Source organism: Macrobrachium nipponense, chromosome 4, assembly GCF_015104395.2.
Source record: "Macrobrachium nipponense isolate FS-2020 chromosome 4, ASM1510439v2, whole genome shotgun sequence".
Taxonomy (NCBI): domain Eukaryota; kingdom Metazoa; phylum Arthropoda; class Malacostraca; order Decapoda; family Palaemonidae; genus Macrobrachium; species Macrobrachium nipponense.
In genome coordinates this window covers 111,160,398-111,177,808 of record NC_061100.1, presented here as the reverse complement: position 1 = coordinate 111,177,808, position 17,411 = coordinate 111,160,398, and the positions used below count along the sequence as shown (strand labels likewise).

Sequence of the window (17,411 nt, the reverse complement as noted above, 5' to 3'; positions counted from 1 at the left end):
ACAAACCTGAGGTCTTATGTTTACTGCCCACCCCTAGCCACCCCTCCGTATTTTCGCGTCACGGTGTCTATGCCTTCCACCTCGTACACATGAGTTGCCAGATGCCACAGATTCCTTGCTTTGCAATCTTTGATTTTTAACCATTTCCTAGCTGGCACACGAAGATTATCCTATTGTTAAGACCGAAGGTTTGTTAGCTATGAAAAATACAAATTGATTAAAAATACGTCGTGTTAGGCTAGATATTTCATGCCATTGAGTTTTTCATAAGTTTTTTTTCTTTATGGTAAAAAAATTCATTTACCCCCTATTTTTAATACTAATTTTTTAATTTTATTTATTTATTTTTTTACAGTAGAATTTTTTATTTACCCCCACCCCCACACTATATGTTTTTTTCTCAGAAAGTCATGGTTTTAGATTCATTTTTAAAGATTATATGGAATAAGAAAAGTTCTATATTTAAAAAAAAAATAATTATGTTGTGCCTAATTCTGAGGTGGCGTGGCTGACAACCCCTCTTAAGGAACGCTCTGATTGGCCATTGGCCGCAGGATTAGAAAACTTTGCGCCCAATCTAAAGTTAGTCTACACCTCGTGTTGGACCAAAACACACCACTTTAGATCCGACCACTTAGCTGGCTAACAGCTCTCCTAGGGCTGGCCCAGAGGATTAGATATTTTTATGTGGTTAAGAACCAATTGGCTACCTAGCAACAGGACCTACCTACAGCTTATTGTGGGATCCGAACCACAATATATTGAGAAATTAATTTCCAATCACCAGAAATAAATTCTTCTGATTCAATGTTGGCAGAGCGGGGAGGCGACTACCAAATCAATTGGCGAGCAAGTAAACCACTCGTCCAACGAGGAATGCACTTTTTTTGAGAAGGGTGAATGGAAGGACCAAGGATATTGCTGGAGGCACAGATATTACCGTTATTTGTTGGGTCCATTTATAATCTTAGCACTGTGTCAGTCAGCACTTTCATGCAAAGACCAACTGAAAGAATTCTCTAATATTGATTGGTCTTGTCTTATGGAGCCTCTGGCAGGACCTAACTCCTTATAGGACTCACAGCATCTATCAACAATAGGCTTTCCCTACATCAAAATCTGTTTATTAAGAAGAAAAAATTTTATATTTTGAGTTATGTGCTTTAATGAAAAAGAATATAATTAAACATCTTTCCCAACATGTATTTCCCTTACCTTTATATTTTATTTCCTTAGGTGTATTTCCCTTATCTTCTTATCAACAAGAAGCGATATGCAGGCCTTTATTTCACTCGACCTGAAATTCATGATAAGATGGATTGTAAAGGCATTGAGACTGTCCGACGAGATAATTGCCCTATTGTAGCCAGTCTTATAAATACTTGTTTACAGAAAATCCTCATTGACAGGTATGTTGTAGATGGTTTCTAGCTTTGTAGATTAAAGGTGAAAGTTGGAGGAAGCTGAAATAAAAAAAAAGTGAAACAACAAGATGGGTAGAGTAGAGACCAAAGGAAATGAATAAAAAAGAATTAAAGACAGTAAGGATTGCCACCAGCATTTAAGGGATATTGCAAAGAATCTTTAGCACTGTCAGCTGCGCACTGAACAAGTCATTGATGGTTGTACTTTCTTATTGTTATATCACAGGTTTCTATGTTTGCTGTGTTTAATTGTGATTTTGTATATTTTGTTAGGCACTTGAAACAGACTTCATTCATTATTTATATTGCAGAGACTCAATTGAGTAACTGTAACACTAGGATTTCAATTTATCAGTTGATGTAACTACAAACTAATATAAACTGACTTCATTATTCTAAAAATAACAATAACTACTGTTATGGTGAGGACAGTTAGTTATTAATTTGCTGCCTTCATTACACTGAAAATACCATATACTACTACGTATTATGGTAAGGGCACTTAGTTGCTAAGTTAGGGCAAGATTCCTTTCCACTGCCTTAATAATGGTACATGCTAGAGGAAATTTGCCTAAATTTTATATTACCCATGAGTTATGGTGAAATTTCTTGCTTTTTTTGTGTGCTCACTTATAAGGTTTTGTAATACAGGTACCTTGCCATAAACATGATGTTAATATCATCTTTTTTACCCAGTCATTTACTAGACTTTTAAAACTTTGCAGGGATCCCATGGGGGCTGCAGAGTATGCAAAGCAAACTATAGCAGACTTGCTTTGCAATCGTATTGACATATCACAGCTTGTTATTACCAAGGAACTTACTAAAACAGAAAAGGAATATGCAGCTAAACAAGCTCATGTAGAACTTGCAAATAAAATGAAGAAGCGAGACCCAGGTACTGCGCCTAAACTTGGTGACAGAGTACCCTTTGTCATCGTTGCTGGTGCTAAAGGAACCCCTGCATATGAAAAAGCTGAGGTATATCATGTCTTTTCCGTCTTCAGATACGTACCCCATTGTTTTCTTATGGGATTTATTTTTAGGTATCCTTTTTGTGTATATGCAAGCACCCCTTTTTTTTTTTTATAATGAAATTGGATTCATCAGTCATCCTGATTTTGTAAGTAAATATTCTAGAAACAGAATGTATTTGAATTTATAATCTTATACAATCCGTGAAGTATATTTAAAATGGCCTATCCTTTTCACTCACTTTTGTCAAATACAACACTTGACTCACATTTATACCTCTTCATTTTACAATTTTTTAAATAAATTCATGAAAAACTGTGGATACACATCATAACAGAGATACTCTACTTTAAAAAACTTACTCATTAACCCTTAAATGCCGAAGCGGTAAAAAAAAAATTGTCTCCCGTGTGCCGGAGGTGTTTCAGAGTGAGCGCAGAAGCGGAAAAAATATTTTTTTCAAAAAATCACAGCGAGCTTAGTTTTCAAGATTAAGAGTTCATTTTTGGCTCCTTTTTTTTTGTCATTGGCTGAAGTTTAGTATGCAACCATCACAAATGAAAAAAATTATGATTATCATATATAAATAATGCGATATATGATAGAGCAAAAACGAAATTTCATATATAATTGTATTCAAATCGTGCTGTGCGCAAAACGGTTAAAGGTAACAATTTTTTTTTTCGTTGTAATGTACACCAAATTGCGACCATTTTGGTATATAACACATTGTAAAACGATAAAAGCAACACAGAGAAAATATTATCACAAAATAATGCATGAATTCGTAACGCGCGGATGTAAACAAATATTTTTTTCAAAAATTCACCATAAATCTAAATATTGTCCTTGAGACTTCTAATTTCTTTCAAAATGAAGACAAATGATTGAATATTACTATACTGTAAGAGTATTAGCTTACAATTGCAGTTTTCGACCATATCTGACGAGTTACAGTTGACCGAATGTCGAATTTTTTTATATATATATTTTGTATATGCAATTATTTCGGAAATAAGAAAAGCTACAACCTTCAAATATTTTTCATTTTATTCTACATAAAATTGCGCACATTTTCATATATAAAACTCTATGAAATGCCTAATATAAAACGGAGCAAATATTCCGAGAATGGGAAGTACGCATTTCGGAGATTTGTGGCGGAGAATCCGCGCGCGGAGGGAAGGAAGGATTTTTTTTTAAATTCACCATAAATCTAAATATTTTGCTAGAGACTTCAAATTTGTTTCAAGATGAAGATAAATGACTGAATATTACTAGACTGTAAGAGTTTTAGCTTACAATTGCGTTTTTCGACCATTTCGGTAGAGTCAAAGTTGACCGAACGTGGTTTTTTTTCTATTTATCGTGATTTATATGCAAATATTTCAAAAATGAGAAAAGTTACAACCTTCAATTATTTTTTGTTGTATTCTACATGGAATTGCGCACATTTTCATATATAAAACTTTATGTAACGACTAATTTAAAATGGTGCAAACATTACCACAATCGCACGTATGATTTTTTCGGAAGAGTTACCACGCGGACGTAAAGAAAATGTTATTTTTTTCATAAATTCACCATAAATCAAAATATTGTGTTAGAGACTTCCAATTTGTTGCAAAATGAAGGTAAATACTTGAATATTACTAGAATATAAGCGTTTTAGCTTACAATTGCGTTTTTCGACCATTTCGGTAGAGTCATAGTTGACCGAAGGTTGAAATTTTGGCAATTATCGTTATTTATATGAAAATATCTCAAAACTGATAAAAGCTACAACCATTGGTTGTTTTTAGTTGTATTGTGCATGAAATTGCGCACATTTCCATATATAAAACTTTATATAACGGCTAATTTTAAAATGGTGCAAACATTACCACAATCGCATGTATGATTTTTTTCGGAAGAGTTACCGTGCGGACGTAAGGAAAAAGTTTTTTCATAAATTCACCATAAATTGAAATATTGTGCTAGAGACTTCCAATTAGTTGCAAAATTAAGGTAAATGATTGAATATTATTAAAATATAAGAGTTTTAGCTTACAATTGCGTTTTTCGACCATTTCGGTAGTCAAAGTTGACCGAAGGTTGAAATTTTGGCAATTATTGTTATTTATATGAAAATATCTCAAAACGGATAAAAGCTACAATCATGAGTATTTTATTGTTGTATTCTACATAAAAATGCGCACATTTTCATATATAATACTTCATGTAACGGCTAATTTACAATGGTAAAAAAATTATGTCAAAGTGACGAAATAATTTCCGAGATGTGTCACAGATACTTTTTAGTGCGGCAAGAAAGAAATTCGCGCTTGCGCGCCTGCGTAACGATTGTAAACAAAACAACACCTTGATCCGTGAACTCCCAGCATCCCCCAAGGGGCGTGATTCAAAAGTTTTAGGCTGGTAGGCCTATGAGTATTTTCCCGCGAATTTAAAAAAAAAACTTTTGTAAGTCGATGTAAAATATGTCCAGTTGGCACACGAGAGACAAAAAATGTCGACGTAAAATACGTCCAGTCGGCAGTAAAGGTTAAGAAGTTGTATAATGCTAGGCAGATAAAATGTTCAGTGTCAAACCCTTCAGGCCAAACCAATGTGAGGTGAGTTGTCTATGCCAAACAATGCTAAGATTTTAATAATAAATTATTTGGTTTGTGGTGAAACATTATATCACAGTTTTCTTTAAGTACCTATACAGGCATAAAAAGACTGAAATTTAAGTACTATAACAGTTTTGTCAAAATTTGTTTTGTCTAGAATTGTAAGTAAAGTTAGTGAACAGGGATGCAAAATAAACTATTTTGCCAATTTCAAGATCAAGGGTTCATGTAAATTTATCTAAGCATTAAAAGTTACATGTTATGTATCATTTTTATTGACAAAAATAAATAGGGTTATGTCTTCCTTTTTAGCTGAAGATGATTTATACAATGGTGTATTATGTATCTTTTATCTCTTCAGGATCCTATCTATGTGTTGGAGAACAGCCTTCCCATTGATTATGAATATTACCTAACAAATCAGTTAAGCAAACCTCTCATCAGAATATTTGAGCCAATCCTTGGAGACAAGGCAGAATCTCAGCTGCTAAGTAAGTACTGTACTGTATACATTTATGACGGTATGTGCATTTTTACCAGATTCCAACTGTAGATATAATTTTGTCAAGTTTGTCTTCTTTGAATAATGGAGATGGAGATTAAAAAAATAATTACTGTCTGGTGTTTTAGAAGGCTCATAGTTTTTGTGTTCTAATCTTTCAATTTTAATGGCCTTAAAAGGGCGTCTCCATTCGATTGTGAGCATCCACTTTACCCATGTGCAATTTTTTTTTTTTTTTTTTTTTTTTTTTTTTCCCTTCTATTAATCACTGTGGTTTTGTACACTTTCTATTCTGAATACCCTAAATTCTGACCCAATGAAATGTAATGGATGCCAAGTTCCCATGACTGCTCCGCACTTACTTGTTGAATGCCCAAATTTGATTCAGCAAACGCATTTCTTTTCAAGATCCAACAATGTCAGGAATTCTCGCTGAAGGCAGGGAGTTCACACTTAATGATATCATGTTCATAGGCAAAGTTGGTTTTTTGAATAGTCAAGTGTTTTATTTTTTATTTATTTTTTTTTTCCTCCAGGTTAATTCCTGGGAACCAGCCTAAGAAAGCCTTTTTTAGGCCCAGAGTCTGGTTAAAGTAATCTTGTATCATACCTATCCTTCTATTCTAAAAAGCCAGAGAGCAAGAATAGCTAAACCAGTGCCTTAACACAATAGAATTTTTTCTGCCTCCATTTCTTCAGGCAGAATGGCACAAGTCTGTTACCTAACAAAAGCTGTGATCTCTGTAGGGAAAAGAAAAGAATGATAGTATGGAGCCTTCATGTTGGGCTTCATTAACGTGTCACCTTAAAGACTGGACAGAACCGATGCAAAAGGAAAGAAATGTAAGTACTTTATAATAATTGAGTGCAGTATATTTATCATTGCCTACTTTAAAAACTAAATTTCTTTTTCCACCAGAGGGCGAGCACACGCGTTCGAGAATTATCACCCACAGCAAAATTGGAGCAATGGCTAAATTCATCACAAAAAAAGCTTCATGCGTAGGATGCAAAGTCCCTCTTAGCAGTGCCTCAGATGCATTATGCAAACACTGTCAGGTAAGGGTGCTTATTGATACAGTAAACCTCCATATTCACGAGGGATGTGTCCCGGCGAACAGCTGAAATCCGTGAATGCTTAGAATCCTCTAAAAATGCTTATAATTGCCTATTTTGGTAGTTCAAATACAAGAAAAACTCTGAAGATGTTTATAACTGAATATCATAGTAATTTGTGAAAGTTTCTCAATGAAAAATACAGGCAGTACCCAATTAATGGGGGGGGGGGTTCCGTTCACAGCTGGGGTGCTCATAAGCGAAAACCACCATTAACTGAAACCTGGCAATTTGTGGCGCTTGTGGCTCCGAGCTTCGGTGAATGGCGCCCCTCTTAGGTGTGTTATGGCACCATAACCAAAACTTGGCCAGTTATGGTGCCCTAATCGCTGATGCTAGTGCCATAAAACCAGATCGCCATGAAATTAGTCTGCCGAGAACCAGGGACTGCCTGTACTGCAAATAGGCTTATTTCCTAAGAATAATGGGTAGATATAGTCCAGAGAGAAATCCGCAAATCTCCAGAAAGTGAATGCGGGGGGTCTGCTATCCACCTTTAGAAAACCATATATGTACAGTATCATAAGAAAATTTTTTTTTTTAGATTTTTCATATACTGCCCCAGAATAGGTAATGCAATTAATTTTATTAGTATTTACATTAAAATATTACTGAGGATGCCTATACTCTGGAAAAGTCATGTTATTTATAGAAATGCCAGAAGTCATTGAGAAATTGCAGTGACTGTAAAAACTACAATTTGCAAGTCTTATGATTTCATTGTTTCCCGTATTGTTTACAAAGAATGTTTGCAGTTGCTAGATCCCATTCATTTCAGTGAACTTCATGATTGAGTCTTGATCTTTTATTACTAATGAATTTTAATTACATAAAGTATTGCAATGATTTTATTTTTATTAATATTTTTATTCACAGGCCCTAATAAAGGAAATAATTTTCCAAAGATACGCGTTGGGCAAATTTGACAACACTCATAATAACATAAGGACTAATTGGGATATAATGTTTCAGGTGTAAAGGGTGGTTTTCAAAATTTATCTTTTCAGTATAATGGTCATTTTAGTTTTTATGATTTCTTTATTTCCCATATTGTTTACAAAGAATACTTGTAGTTGCTACATCTATTCATCTCAATGAATGCCATGCTTGAGTCTTTATCTTTTTTTTTTTTTTTACAAATGAATTTGTAATTAAAGTATTGTCAGGTTTTTTATTCAGTACATATACTTTATTTATCTTTATTAATATTTGTATTTACAAGCCCTAATACAGAAGATATTATTTCAAAAATATGTGTTGGGCAAATTTGACAACCCTCATAACATATGAATTAATTGGAATCTAATTTTAGGGTGTAAAAGGGGTTTTCAAAATGTATCTTTTCAGTATACGTAATTGCCATTTTATTACTGCAAATGCAAGTAGTTATTGTTTTGGTAGTTGTCATTTAAGGATACTAGTTGTTATCTACATACGCCAGATTGATAATGTATTCTGTTTATAATAATAATTTTCATCAATATTGATGTGCTAATTGCATCTTTATTCTAGCTGAAGGAAAATGACATATACATTTCACAAATGGAAGCACTTGGAATATTAGAAGAGAAGTTTGCACGGTTGTGGACTCAGTGTCAGAGATGTCAGGGATCTATTCATGAAGAAGTGATATGTACAAGGTAAGAAATACATGCATTTTTAGGAATATAGACAAAGCTTCATTGCAGTTTTCATCATAGTTACTTTATTTGCCAGAATATAAGATGCATCCCAGTTTTTGAAAGCATATTCTGGAATCAGTAAAAATATATTTACCTGTTCTACACAGTTGTCCCCAAAAAAGGGATTTTGACGTAGGAAAAATCTATTTCTGGGCGAGGAAGCCGTGTCGCCCAGTGAAATATGTCTGCTTTAGCACTATTTCTAGTAAAATATTGCTATAATACCAGAGAACTGCTAAATTGGACATGTCAGAAGCCTCTGACTCGCTCACCTATATAAAAGGTGTCGGTATAAAACTGGGGCGAGTGTTAAACACTACCACAGCAACCCCTCCAATTAGCCTTTTCCTCATCAAAAGACCCTAACAGACATATTTCACGGGAGCGACACGGCTGAGCCCAGAAAACATTATTTTTAAGACTCCATTAAGGGTTACAAGTACATGGACTTGATTTGAGCACTTTGGTAAAATTGATGTAGCTATGTCATTACCTTTGAGAAGGTACCCAATACCCAAACTGTAAGAATTTTAGGTTTTACATAATTTTTATTTGTTACGGAAGTCATATTTTGATAAGCTTCTGACCAAAGTCTCAAATTAGTCAACAAATAATCAAGGAATCAGAAGCTCCACAGGAGTTACTAGTGTTTTAAAGTACTTAAACTAGACCAATATGACTAATGGTTAGAATAAGGGATTTATTTTTAAATAAAAAATGAAAATTTAAACGACAAATTTGGAGATGTCATGAGTGAGGTGGGAAGATTACCAAATGGAAGGGATGAAAAATCAAAAGTGCAGCTGAGGCCAGAAGGATATTGCAAAGAATTGTATTGTTGCCTGCATTGGATTGCTCAAGGCACACTGGGCTGGTCCCCAAATATAGATGAAAAGCAGCTAAAATGTATGAAGATGACCTTATGTAAAAATGGTCAGAATGATATTCATTTAAACAATCCTTCAGTGTATTTTCATTGCAAACAACATTTTATTTAGAATTCTTATTTATCTTTTACAAAAATAATCTTTTTGACAGTTTCTTTATCTTTTCAGCCGCGACTGTCCCATTTTCTATATGCGTAAGAAAGTCCAGCTTGAGCTCTCAGACCAAGATAAGCTTGTTAGAAGATTTGGGGCTCCTTCATGGTAACATTAAACTGCCATACTTATTTACATTATGTGGAAATGTTTTATTAAAGTTTTCATTTTTAGCAATTTGCAATTGAAAGCATAAAATCAGTTTTTCAATATAATAACATATATTTTGTAATTAATTGTGTATTTTTAACATTCCTTGGGTAACATGAAAGCTTGCAAGCTTTTAACCAGTAGCCTTCTTACATCTTGATCTCATTTACTGTACAGTATTTAAATTTTACTCAGTCACCATACAGTAAGTGTTGAATTCAGTGTTCTGTTTTCAACCCTCTTGGAATTTCAGCAGTAACAAATCTCGTATTGTTTATAAGACAATTATCCTCACTGACCATGTTCATGCTTGGGAACAAATTTCTCTGATCATCTAATTTATGATAATTTTTGTGGCAAGATATTGATTTTGGTGTCATTGGAAAGCTGATTAATCTTACTTACTTTATAATTTGTTTCAAAGAAAAATGACAACAATGATATTCAATGGTGAGCTGGCATCATCAGACAAAAAATTTGTCTTGATTGGTATAAAGAAATTTGCCAAAAGTAAATTACTAAAGATCCATAAATTTTTCCTGCACCATGAACCAGGATAAATTCATTTTCAGATATAAATCATTACTGTCCACTCCAATTAATAAGCAGTTAGGCAAAAGGAAAATGATGCAAAACATTCTTGGTCACATTTTTGCTTAATATTTTTCTTTCATCTATCACTAGTAATTTTTCATGAGACAGTTCTAATTTTGCTGTTTTTTCAAAACTGAACATAGTAGAATCTCAGCTTACCAGATGCTTTAAGAGTCTAGTTTTCTTATAAGTAACAAAATACAAGTAACAAAAATCATTTATAAGTATAGCCTACACTTTACAGTAATCCCATACAAATTTCTAACCTAAGCTTTGCTGTACTTTACACAGACCATCAGATTAAAATTTAAAAAACATCTACTTGGCTATGAGCACTGAAGGAAAGCAGTCTGTGGACAAAAAGTGTGTATATCAGATAAGTTTACATTATAATTTTTTATGTCTAAGAATAAAAAAATTCTGATATTACTAATAAAGAAGAAGAATGTGCAGTGAACAGTAAGCTTTTCTACATGTTATTACTTGTTGACAAAAAGAGCAGAATTTTTCCATGAAAGTGCCAAGCAGGCTGGTGGTCTTTTATTTTACATTGCTATCTATCCCAAATAGTATGCAGTAAAGCAAAAGTAATGAAAGATATTCACAATTCTGGAAACTGAAGAATATTTTTCATTGGTCTGCCACTGTAGTCATATTTTGTGAGAGTTCTGATAATGCTTTTTTTAACTGTAGAATAGAATAGAATTTAGGCCAAAGGCCATAAAATGCTGAAAAGAAAATTGACAGTCAGTAAGAAGGTTTGAAAGGTGTAACAGGAGGAAAACCTTACAGTTGCATTAGGAAACAATTTGTAGAGGGTGGAAAGTCAAATGGAAGAAAGAATATGAACAAAGGTACAGTAAAAGAAATGAGAGAAGTTGTAGCAAGGGGCCAAAGGGACACTGCAAAGACCCTTAAGTACATAATGCCTACAATGCACCACTTGAGGTGCACTGACAGCATCAATACCCCTATGGGAAGAACAATATATGTAGTAGCATTTCATCTTAGATGTATTAGGGGTCTAGCCTTCTTATAAGTACTAATATACTGCACCATTAAAAACATCCAACACTACAGTAATTCCATAAAAAGATCTGACCTAAGATAAACTGTACTTTCTACAGACCATCAGATTGAGAGATTTACCTATAGAATCCGTATGGAAAGTATATTTTAAATATATACTATTTTCTCTGGCTTTTTATCAACCAAGGTCTTGATACAACTGAGCAAAATGTGCTAAGTTTCTGAATATTAATGAAAAAACTTAAATACAGTAGTACCTCAGGTTACGAAATTAATCCGTAAAAATCGGCCTTCGTAACCTGATTTTTTTGTATCCAGAACAACGTTCTGGATACAAAAAGCCCTACAAAAACATGGTTGGTATGGTGTTTCCTTCCCACCTTGGTGGTCGCAGGTTCGATTCTCGGTCATTCCATTGAGGAGTGAGAGATGTGTATTTCTGGTGATAGAAGTTCACTCTCGACGTGGTTCGGAAGTCACGTAAAGCCGTTGGTCCCGTTGGTGAATAACCGCTGGTTCCATGCAATGTAAAAACACCATACAAACAAAACTACAAAAACACCACAGTAAATTTTATGTTAAAGCTAAATTGACCAATAAACAATGAAATACAATGACGTCAGGTTGGTAAAGAAGGACCCTGGGTGTAGCAGTGGAGTCGGGAGGTTGCCTGGGGACTCGCAGGTGCAGCAATGGTGCCGGGGGAAGAACCAAGGAGGTCCGCAGGTTCGGCGGGTTGAGAAGATATCTGGCGTCCCCTGGGTGAGGCAAAGGAGTCCGTAACGTCGGATGGATGTTTCTGGACCGCCGCCTGAGTTTTGTGCGGGCTGACCAGCACCCAGCTACCCGTCCTCGAAAAAACGCCAAAACACCCTGGGAAGCTGTGCTGTGATTAGTCCGTTAATGGCGTTGGTGTTGTCCTGGCAATGAAGTTTTCAGAGACCTAAACTGTGGCACCATATTGAGTCAGCTAAAGGTTCTCTGAAGGTGAGTGACCATAATTAGTTCATTAAAGGCTGGGCCTAAATCTCTGCATCATCAACTCCGGGAGGTCACCAGTTGTGAGGACGAGAGATTAAGACAGGTAGCTGGGTACTGATGATTTATTTACAGACGAACTGGGTTGACAGACAGGTGCAGATGGATAAGTAGTACAGACTCGCACTGAGAACAGAAATGACTTGAGACAGTAGATTTGCGTTTTCTTACAAACATACATTTAAAGATAATAAGGTGTACAAATAATGGAACTACGTGTTATACATTGGCGGAAAGGCCGCGGAATATTCGCTCTATAGAATGGTAAAAGGAACAATGCGACTTGATGATTGGATACAATAAAAAATAGGGAAAAGCGTTGTCCTAACACACACACACACACACACACATATATATATATATATATATATATATATATATATATATATATATATATATATATATATATATATATTATTATATATATATAATATAATATACAGGCAGTCCCCGGGTTACGACGGGGGTTCCGTTCTTGAGACGCGTTGTAACCCGAAAATCGTCGTAAGCCGGAACATCATAAAAAATCCTAGGAAAATCTTAGTTTTAATTCTTTGGAAGCATTCAAAACTATGTAAACTGCATTCTTATTGCATTTTTCATCAAAAAAAACCTTCAAATATTGATTATTTTGCATTTTTGGAGTCATATTTCTTCTGCCAGATCAGCATTGGAGGCGTTGTAACCCTGGAACATGCGTCGTAACCCTGGAAATAATTTCTGATGAATATAATTGAAAAGCGCCTTAACCATGGAACGTCGTAAGCTGAACCCGTCATAACCCGGGGACTGACTGTATATATATATATATATGTATAATATATATATATATATATATATATATATATATATATTATAGTATTATATATATATAATAAATATACATCATACATACTTACATACATACAACATACATACCATACATACATACCATACATACATACATCATACATACATACATACTACATACTACATACATACATATATATATATATATATATATAATATATATATATCACATATATATATATATATATATATATATATATATATATATATATATATATAATATATATATATATATATATATATATATATATATATATATATATATATATATATATACTATATATATATATATGTATATATATTATATGTATAAATTTGTGTGTGTGTATGTATGTATATATATTACGTAATTTGTTATTTTGAAACCTTTTCGTTACTCCAGATTCGAGAAACGCTACGTCCATCAGTCTCCAACACCACTGGTGAATGAAAGTTTTATGTAATTTGATTTTGTTTACACTCATAAGGTAAATTGCAATTATATAAAATTTCACAAAATTCAGTATGTAAAAAAATCAGAAAGATATGTATTTAAATCATGTCTACGGGACGAAACATCTTATGCACCACTTCCTGATTTCTTAGAGGCCTCTACTTTCCTTAATGCTTTCCGATATGGAGGTCTTATATTTATTATTTATCTTCTTGTTCACCATTTCTTTTGTTGCATCAGGAAACTTTCTTTAGTTTCTTAAATTTCGATTAATAAGCTGCATTTCCTGTGTGTTTGTCAGAATATTCTTTACTTTTTATATTCCACAGGTATTGCCCTGACTTATAAATCTTGAAGAACCCCATCCAGAACTCTTTATCTATCGAAAGTCTGACATGTTGAACAATACCTCTTCTGCGCCGTTTCTTGGTAAATGAACCTCCTGCTCCTAGTTCATCAAGCCTTGTTGAAGACACCACTCACGGTCAAACTGTCAGTTCTGAACGACTTAATCTGAAAAACCCCTATTTGACTGTCGTGTCGGACCGTGAGTTACTTATTCAAACCTCAACTGTCAGGTTTGTCGATCCGGCTTGACTGCTGGGCTTGATCAGTGCTGACTTGACCTAAAAACACCCCACTCACATTCAAACTTGCTTAAACCCCGCCCATTTCGATCAGGCATGACAGATCCAATCTGATGTGAGTGGCCGGCCTAAGAGTTTAGATTTGGAATAGGTCTGTTAGAAGAAAGAGGGCGAGCGGTGGCTGCAAGCGCATTTTAGGTATACCCGGACGGGCTAGTGAAGCGAGGAACGATTAAATGAAAAATGTCATAAAAGGATAATTTTGTTTGTGCTGCCAAATCGTCGTATATGTGGCAAATTCGCTTGCCAAGGAATATTTTGCCTACCAACAAAAGGCGGGAAAGTGTAAGTAGACGAGTGGGATTACGTCATGAAAAACTTGTGCACAAGTTTTTCGCGACATAACCGATAATAAAATTAGAAGCTTTGGATTTTAAAGCAGTTTTTTTTGTCTGACCTCTTCTCGAGGTCAATAGAAGTTCGATCAACTCCCAGCACATAAGGAGCCTTTCCTTAAATCCTAAATATCATCCAAGAAATTTAAATCCGCCCCTTCAAGTCAAGAAGACACGGCTTATCTACCCTTTCACGCATGGATTAGGTGCTGGGAATGCTGCCTACATTTATCTTACAAAATTGATATACAAAAATGGCAAGCACGTACCTCTGAAGAAAAAGGTCAGAAAATAGGAAGAATTGATTAAAAAAAGGTTTCATAATGAAATAGGTCTAGTAAATGATGTGCCAAAACCATCTGGTTTTGGTACATCTTATGATGGAAACACTGCTTGCAGGTTTTTCAAGAGTGCTGAAATTGCATCTGAAATGACTGCCCTTGATCAATTCTTGGTTTTATTGGAATTGTCATCAGGCCTTGATACCGATGCAGATCAATTTTAAAGGCTTTGCTTTGACACTGTCAATGTTACGTACAAAAATAATGGGTCGGTTTGAATTGAATTGAATATAAAATTTAGGCCAGAGGTCAAGCACTGGGACCTATGGGATCATTCAGTGCTGAAACAGAAATTGAGAGTAAAAGGTATGAGTCAGTTGTTAGAAGGGGGTGGAAAGTAAGATAGAATAAAGAGAATATGAAAGGAAGTATACATTAAAAGGAATGCTGACGGCACTACCTCCTCCAGTATCATAATATTTCTATCTCATTCTTTCATCTTTCCTACAATAAAAACTAAAGAAGACTTAATGCCTCGACTGAGAGAGACTTCTGCCAGGAGAAGAATAGAGATGACTGGAAAGGCACCAACTAGAAACTACGCTTTCTGAGAAACCCCTAATAATGATGTTATTAACTACTGTCCAGACTATGAGGCACGATTACTTTCAATGCTATTTTACATTATCCTACTAAGACAATAGGACTTGCTGTGACTGTATAAGACTGACAAAACTCCCATGCCGGCTTTTGCAGTCATCCTAGGTATATATAGACGTATAGGTAAAGTAAATATTCTATATTGCATTACCCTTAATTGTAACTAATCTTTGACATTGCTTATGCATATACTGCATCTCCATATGGGGCAAAAATAATTGGTAGGCTACTACTACATGCCCCAAAGCTTGCATCGTTTATTAATTAATGGTGGTTCAGTGAGACACATCTTAACTGGTATATTATCTGAGGAGACAGGAAGCACAATAAAGAATTCAAGAAGTTTAGGGAATCTTTTACAAGGAAAAAATCACGAATAAAGACAAATGAAGATTTAATTGGAAGATTACGTTGTTCATCTGATCCCTTGATAGGTTCCCTAAGAAAAGTGGACAGACTGCAAACACTGAACTACCTGAGGAAAGCAAATATCTAATCGTCCAAAATACTCTTCGACTGGTATCATGGAGTCTTATTGCGAGTTAAAGTTCCTTGTTGTTTTAGATTATTTTGAAATGCATTTATTTCTATTTTCATTAATATGTTGTATACCCAAAATGTTATGTTTTTATATTCATTAAAATAAATTATATTGTAGAAAGCTTTAAAGACATAGCATTTGACAAAACTACTCTTAACTTTTTTTATTCTCATCTTTTCTGCATTGATTAAATACAAAAATACAAAAAGGGTGAATACATCACTCATATTGTTAAATATTCTTGTAAATATAATACCCTAAACGATTATAAATTAAAATGATAAGTAATGATTAAAGTTCATTGTTATTTTAGATTATTTTGAAATGCTTTTATTTTTATGTCCATTAATGTATAGTAGGTATGCCCAAAATGCTATTGTTTACGTTCATTATAATGAATTATATTTTAGAAAGCTTTAAAGACTTAGTATTTGATAGAAATACTCTTATTCTTAGCTTTTCTGCACTGAACAAAGGAATCAAATACAAGGGTTATAAACTTCTAATGCTATATTTCACCTAATACACAAAAAAGGGTAAATAGTAGCTACATCACTCATTTTGTTAAATATTCTTGCAATCATTAATAATCTAAACGATTATTAATGAAAATCATAAGTAATGTTATTGGACGTGAAAGCAAATCATAATTCTGACCAAAAAATTACTATTCTGGCCCACTGTATGTAATGGAAGAATGAAATAACAGAACTCCTGCGTCAATATGTTCCATAACAACAGGAGGAGGGATGGAGGACGTGTCCTAATAGGAATTACGAATGAACTGGCAAGTTTCACTGAACAAACTAAAGAAGAAAATACAACTCATGAAGATGTGTGGGTCAGTATTAATAACGGCACATACAGGATAAGGTTAGTTGTTATATATGCCCCACAGGAAAATAAGTGCAAATTTGACCAGCTGATAAGCATAGACTCCTCAATAGAAGAGGAAATAAATTATGCAGAGAAAAACGGAAAAAATAATGATCCTTGGAGACTTTAACTGCAAAATAGGAAAAGTCAACTCCAACAATAAGGAAGTGACTAAAGGTGGAAAAGCACTGCTGACCCTAATCAAACAAAACAAACTATTGTTATTAAATAATCATAGAAAATGCTTTGGAACATGGACAACAAAACATGCACAAGCCTACTATTATTGACTCTGTAATGATATGGGAAGAAGATGAAGGAGTCCAGGTAATAGAAACAGATGAAACAAAAGAAATGTTAACGCCATACAGGATATCCTCTGAACTAGTGCTCTCTGACCACTGTGCTGTGAGAGTGGTCATGAACTGGAGAATAGTATGTGAGAGAAGCAAGAGTGGAAAATATATAGTGGATATAAGAAAGCTAAAAGATTGCAAAGACAAGCCTTGGTAGACATAGCAAGAGGAAATGATTACATAAAACAAATACACCAAATGGCAAACAGAACTGTACAAAATCTTGGGAAAGTGTAAGAAAAAAAGCAAAGTTAGAAAGGAAAGCAAA

The 17,411-nt window shown here is 34.2% G+C and overlaps 1 protein-coding gene across 1 annotated transcript in view; it reads left to right on the top strand.

The window, feature by feature from the left end:
• Positions 1-9,590, top strand: part of LOC135211059 (DNA polymerase delta catalytic subunit-like) — a gene marked incomplete in the record, with an annotated part of 237,143 nt that extends 227,553 nt beyond the window's left edge. Inside the window, 6 exon segments of the mRNA XM_064244116.1 lie at positions 1,237-1,409; positions 2,150-2,405; positions 5,376-5,505; positions 6,436-6,575; positions 8,145-8,272; positions 9,370-9,590. Coding sequence (XP_064100186.1) covers positions 1,237-1,409; positions 2,150-2,405; positions 5,376-5,505; positions 6,436-6,575; positions 8,145-8,272; positions 9,370-9,466 — 924 coding nt within the window.
• Between the last annotated feature and the right edge of the window lie 7,821 nt (positions 9,591-17,411).